We start from the raw sequence: 6000 nt of genomic DNA, 5'->3' as shown, positions 1-6000 counted from the left end.
TCCAGCTCTATGTTAACGCTGGTGGAGCCAGCATCCTTTAGCTTAAGGCAATATATTCATGCTTAGTTGGTCACAAGCCTGCCTTGTCCGACTCTTTATGCCTCTTCTGTTGCTGATTGTATTGATCTAAATCTACTTATGTCTTTTAATAAAAGGTGCCAGGAAAGAAATGTAGGCTTCCGAGAGGAAATCCTTTCTGCAAAGCTTGCATTGTCCTGTTATTACAAGTAACATATTCCCCTGATCATGATGAAGAGGGATGTGGCCATGGAGTCATTTTTGGCTCATCCCAAAAATGATGACTTGATAGATGTGAATGACTGCAGATTATTGTTCGGTAACACTTTAAAATGGATGGAAATTTTTATTTAACTGCTTTGATGGAAATTATTATTTCTTCAGCTGGAGAAAAGAAATGGTAGCTGGACACCTTACAGTCATTTTCATGCTTCATTCAAAATGCAACTCTAAAATTACGCTTACATGGTTTTTTAGCCATTCTTGTTTCAACAGTGAAAGGAATGTAGTAGGGAGGTTGTTAACATTGTCTGCTATGGCCCCTTAATCAAACAACCCTCTTGAACCTGACTTTCATCACGGGCATGAAATGGCGGTAGAACATCCCCTTCTGTTCCCAATCCTGGGACACCGGCAGCATCCCATACAGATTGCCAGCTCTATGCCCACGGCACCTGACAATTCCCATAGTGCTCATGCACTCCATACATCCCCATAAGTAACAGCAACTATTCATAGCTACTCACTATAGCAGGGTTTGACCTGAGAAATGCTAAAACTCTTGAACTTTATTAACATGGAGTGTTTTGAGACATTTCTTTCTTTCATTTTTTTTAACTAAAGTTTTTCCCTTGACCAGCAAGGGAATTTGTCAGACAGAGACCTCAGCAGCAGCTGGTGAGGTTCTTAGCCAAGTCCTTCAGATATTGTCCATCAGCATTGACGGCCCAGTTGGCTTCTGCCCTGGCATTTATTTAATCTTCAGAACAGATTTCCTGGCTCTAGAAAACTTAATTTCTGACTCCTTTGACGCAGATGCTGGCCAAAACGTTGTTTGCAATCTGTACAGAACAGTTTGTGTTCGTCTTCCTAAGAACTGTTTTTTTTGCTGTTAAATTTTTCTAAAACAGTCATATTAATATGCTCAAAAATCCACTGTTGGGTTTCTGATAAAGGATCGCATCTGTTCATGAAAATCTTCTTTTCTGCTGGGTTGCAGTCGACGCAGCTGCTGCTCACCGGATGGAACAAAGTTTTGTCCTGTGGGGATGAGAACAAAAAAGCATTAAGCAGCAAAGGCCGACTGATTAAAAATGACCGTGTTTTCCAGAGCACAGATTAACATGGGCCAAGCCAAGCTTCTTTTAGCTTCTGTACTGAACAGAAGAATTTGAGAGAGAGAGGGAGAATGGCAAAGGATTGCTCCTGGCCTATTTCCAGTGATTGGCTAGATGGTTTTTTTAAGTGTCCTTGAAAGAAACATACACAAACATTTTAGAACTCAGACATGTGATGCAAAAGGTACAAAATAGATACTTCCATTTTTGCCAGCATTATATGCAGAGGATCAGTCTTCTTTTTCCTCACAATCTCAACACATCTTTTTTTCTTGTTAGAACGGCAGTGTTTTGTCTATGAAGGAAGCCAACAAGCTTGAGGTTTGATTCTATGCATCATTTACTGAATTTCTGCACTTGTTTGAAATGGACTAGTATGAATAGGTGGCTCATAGCTACCTAGGCATACTAGGGCTGGCTTCCCATGTAATCCCTGAGTCACCATCACTAGTGTGTCAAAAAACAACAAAATAAGAGGATATGGGTAAACAGTGCACTGGAATAATAAGTATGATCCATGTTGTGTGATTTCAGTTAACCTTGCCCTCTTCGTTGATCAATAATTCCTGGTGCATTTTAAAACCTCTCTTCTTCAGTGCTAGCTTGCAAGGCAGACTGATAGCTCAGATCCACATGATACAACACATGATTTGGAACACATGTTAAATCTTATTGATTTCAACCCCACTTAGGTGCAAGCAGCGTTTTCTCCTTTGATCAAGGCTGCTGTGTGTAGCATGAGTAGGTTAACTGGAAGTCAACTGAAAGACACTAAGTTCTTTCTTAACTGAAATAACTTTTTGTCAAAAATATAGGGTTACCAGGTTGGCAGCATCTCATTCTCTGAAATTTCAGGGCAAACCTGGGACTAGGAGATGGGTCCGTGTGATGTTAGAGAGATGCGCTGGCAAGAGTTGGGAGTGGGGGTGGTGGAACTGCTTCTGGGCCAACTGGTTGTGGAAATGAAGGTACTAGGTCCAGAATCTGGAGAAGACCTAATGAATCTGGAGGGTTTCCCCCCCTCTGAAAACTAGACAGGCAGCAAGCTATACCCAGCAGCTGCTGCAGTTACTGGCATTCTCTATACAACTTACATCCTGCACATCCCTATCACACATAGCATTTGAGAAGCTTTTGCAAGGCTCAGCATTAGTCCTCAAGGCATCCTGCCCCTTTCCCCCCAGCCCTGCAGTGATGTTGACAGAAACTGTGTAATAAGGTGGCTTATGACTTATAAACCTGGCACTCACTGCTTTGCACAAAATGGCAGGATGGGTCCAACTGCCTCATCTTTTCCACTCACTCATGGATTCTGAGTGCAGAGCATACTGAGACAGTGAGCCCTGACACAATCAGAAAGTGAATGCATATGTGTTTCAAGGCTTTAAAATGACCTCATATACCAAAATCAAACTGTTTACATTTCCAGTGCCCCTTTTCTTGAGATCTGTCTTGAGAGCTGAAGACCTGGAGAAGCACAGCACTGCTGAGAATTCAGCTGACACCCCGGCACCTGACAGTCCTAATAGACTGAAGTCAAGTGGGTGGTGTAAAAAAAGGAGGTAGATCCTTGATTAGGGTATGCAGAAACTTTTAAAATTCTTCGAGGTTTGCAGAATGTGAGGGGGTGTTCTGCCTGTCTCTCATGAGCTGTCTGCCCTCACCCTGTGCCTTTCTGGTGGACCTGAGGGATACCCACCAACAGGGAAGCATGAGGGTGGGGGAGATCCCAGGTAGGAAGAAGGAGGTGGACCTGGACCTGGATGAGTGGGCAGAGGTTGGGCTGAGATGTGGGACCCAGGCTTAAATGAGGAAGAGGAGGAGGGACTCATCCTTCTCAATGCACTTTGGGGGACGAGTGTGGAAGGAGGAAGCAGACCTTATCTTCTGTGTCCATGGGGAGGATTGCCTACTGGTAGCTGCTAACCCCTGGTCTGGGAAGTGGGTTCAGTCCTAGCCAGCTAATGAGCAAGGATATGGGGGAGGTGCACTGCTCTTAGCCTGCGACTGAGCTGACGTCTGGGGGATGAGGTGACCAGCTGGGCACCCTGGCCTCACTCCAACCCAAGGGAGACTCTGGTGGAGGAAATGCCAAAAGGGGCACTTTTGGAATTGCCACCAGAGGCAGAACAAACTTGGAGGACACGGGAACCTTAAGTGCTCAACGTTCAGCCCTTCTTGAAGGGTGTCAGTTGCCTGGGGTCAATGTGCAAAAGTAGACATCAACCACGAACTGTGGAGTGTACCTGCCCAGTGATGGGAACTAGAGCCCTGTTGAGAACTCCAAGCAGTGCTGATGGAGTTAACCTATTCACCCTGCAGACTATCAGAACAGGGCGCACATGCTCCCAACCAATCCTTGTACTCTGTTCTCCCACCTTAATTAAAAACAGTTGGAGCCATAGCAAGATTCTTGACTTCATGGATCACCACCCCCAGCCAGTGGGGTGGAGTTGGTCACACAGAAATATAACAGTTTTTAAAAATATACCTGTGGGTCTAACTCTACAACAACAGCAACAACAACAACAAAGTGACTGAAGACTGGCTAAATAGCTACAAAATGATGTTTTGGAACACTGAAAAGAAAAATAGTGTGGTGGGATCTTGGAATCTACTACTTGGGTAAAAATGAGTATCTGGAAATGAGAGCCAAAGTACTCTGAAGGTGAGATTAATGGGTTGCAAAAGTTTATCATATAGGTTACAGCTGTTTAAATTAAAATCACTCATAGGCAGGCTGTGGTGCAACAAGAGAATATGCCTCACCCCAAAATTTGGGCATAAGAGTCTATGCCTTCCTTGAACTCTCAGCTACCCATGGAATCAGTGCCATACATATGAATGTTAAAATAATGTGTGCTCTTATCTGAAAATTATTTTAAAATAAATCCTGCCAAATACAATATGGTTTCGGCAAACTACTCCTTCCCTGATTTTCTTCCTTTTTTCTCCTTGCTAGCAAAACTCTGGGTTTGGTAACAGCAGAGCCAGTCCCACTAAGAGTAGCAGCTCACAAGTTAACAACTGTGAATTGTAACACAGCTAGTATGTTAACAGTGATTAAAAAGCAAGAAGAGGCTGGGAATGTTTCATCCTGTAAGCTTTTGTTGTTTCTTGGAAGGGCAAAGAGACTCTCTCCTACTTTTGTTCTGCAGTGAAGAAAAATTATTTCAGAGAGACTCCCCTTTCCATAAAATAATGGTTTCACGGGCAAGTCTGGGCAGTTCAGGTAATTGGTAATGAGACAGGGATCCTTTCCCTCCTTCTAGGTCGCTGCCTTAACTATAGCCAAGGTCAGTAGCTGAGGAAAGCCATTATCATCTGAAGGCTGAAATGAGTTGGTCGGTTCAGTAGAATTTTAATAAGGCCAAACAGCCACCTGATGTAAGACACAGCTGGAACGGATATTCATAGGGAAGACCGTAAGGAAGTTCACTATATGATCCACCACTCAATGCTGGCATGCTTCCTCTGTTCATCGCAGGAAAGTTTTGTTGGTAAGAGAAGGCTGGCTGAATGTAGACTTGATGGGGTTGCAATGTAATGTGGCTAATCTGTGATACCCTAGCAGCCCATGAGGGCATCAGATAAAGAAGTCACATATTCAGTCTCTTTGAACGAAACAGCCAAACTCTATTCTCTCTTCAGTAGTTATTAAGTACACCCAAAGCAGAATCGCATTGTACAGAAATTCTATTGTGAGGAAGAAAAAATCATGTAGAAATCATGTGGAAATAATGAAACTATTAGGAATGTATTCCAGCGGGTGAGCAAGTTAGCTCCAGTCTCACAAGTATCAACTCTTGCTGGAAGACTGCATGCTCAGGACACAGATGTGTCAGTTTTAAAATAATAGCATAGCAACAGATGACATTGTTCCTCTTTTTAGAGTAACAAGCACATATTTTTAGTGTTAAGAAGTATGGTTTAATCAATCTGTCCAAAACATTAGAGGAATCATTTGAAAAAGGCTTTTCGCCAATTTTTGAAATTTGGCTTTATTTCAAAAAATGAAACCCATAACTAAAGAAACTTGGCAGAGTTATGAGTATATTACTCTTAAAAATAGGATTACTTAAAAAAATACATGTGAGGTGTAACAAATCTCCAATAAAAATTATGTTCTGCTTTGGTAGATGTTGCATCTCTCCTTTCTGACAAATATTTGGAGTGGTACGTTTAGAGCAAGACATTGATGACCTATTTAGTGGCAGTGAGAGGATGGAATATAGATCTCCTACCCTTTGGCCTTCCAGAAGATTCTGAGTATTGTCAGTTCTGAGAGCATTGCTAATCTTCGGCTGGCACGTGCTTGACATTCCTCCTGGGTATCAGCATGAACAGAGGTGGGCCAAGCCGTTCTACTGCCTGGGGAAGGGACCAAACTGTTTCCCTCCACCACTAGTGTACAGGACTTGCTGCTCCCACCCCCTGGAGGACAGAGCGTCACTCAACCATCCTCCCCCAGAACATGGAAATCCCCCCACACCACCACCACCAACAACGATGCCATGTTATGCCTGGATCTAAAGAGATCTTTCTCCTTCACTGGAGGCAGAGGTGGCAGCAGTATCTCCAGGGATGGAACTGATGGCGGCAGCAATCCCTCACACTGCCAGAAGTGTCATGAAGGAGAAAGAAG

At 43.4% G+C, this 6000-nt stretch overlaps 1 protein-coding gene across 4 annotated transcripts in view; it reads right to left on the bottom strand.

The window, feature by feature from the left end:
- Positions 1-344: 344 nt before the first annotated feature.
- Positions 345-6000, bottom strand: part of GALNTL6 (polypeptide N-acetylgalactosaminyltransferase like 6) — a 640150-nt gene continuing 634494 nt past the window's right edge. For all 4 annotated transcript variants that reach the window (XM_020803448.3, XM_073001453.2, XM_020803463.3 and 1 more), the window contains one exon: positions 345-1278. In XM_020803448.3, the coding sequence (XP_020659107.3) occupies positions 1108-1278 (171 nt within the window). In that variant the 3' untranslated portion in view covers positions 345-1107. The remainder of the gene's footprint in view (positions 1279-6000) is intronic.

This window comes from Pogona vitticeps, chromosome 5, assembly GCF_051106095.1.
Source record: "Pogona vitticeps strain Pit_001003342236 chromosome 5, PviZW2.1, whole genome shotgun sequence".
NCBI classification, from domain to species: domain Eukaryota; kingdom Metazoa; phylum Chordata; class Lepidosauria; order Squamata; family Agamidae; genus Pogona; species Pogona vitticeps.
The sequence above is the reverse complement of the archived record's forward strand: the minus strand, read 5'-3'. Positions and strand labels throughout refer to the sequence as shown.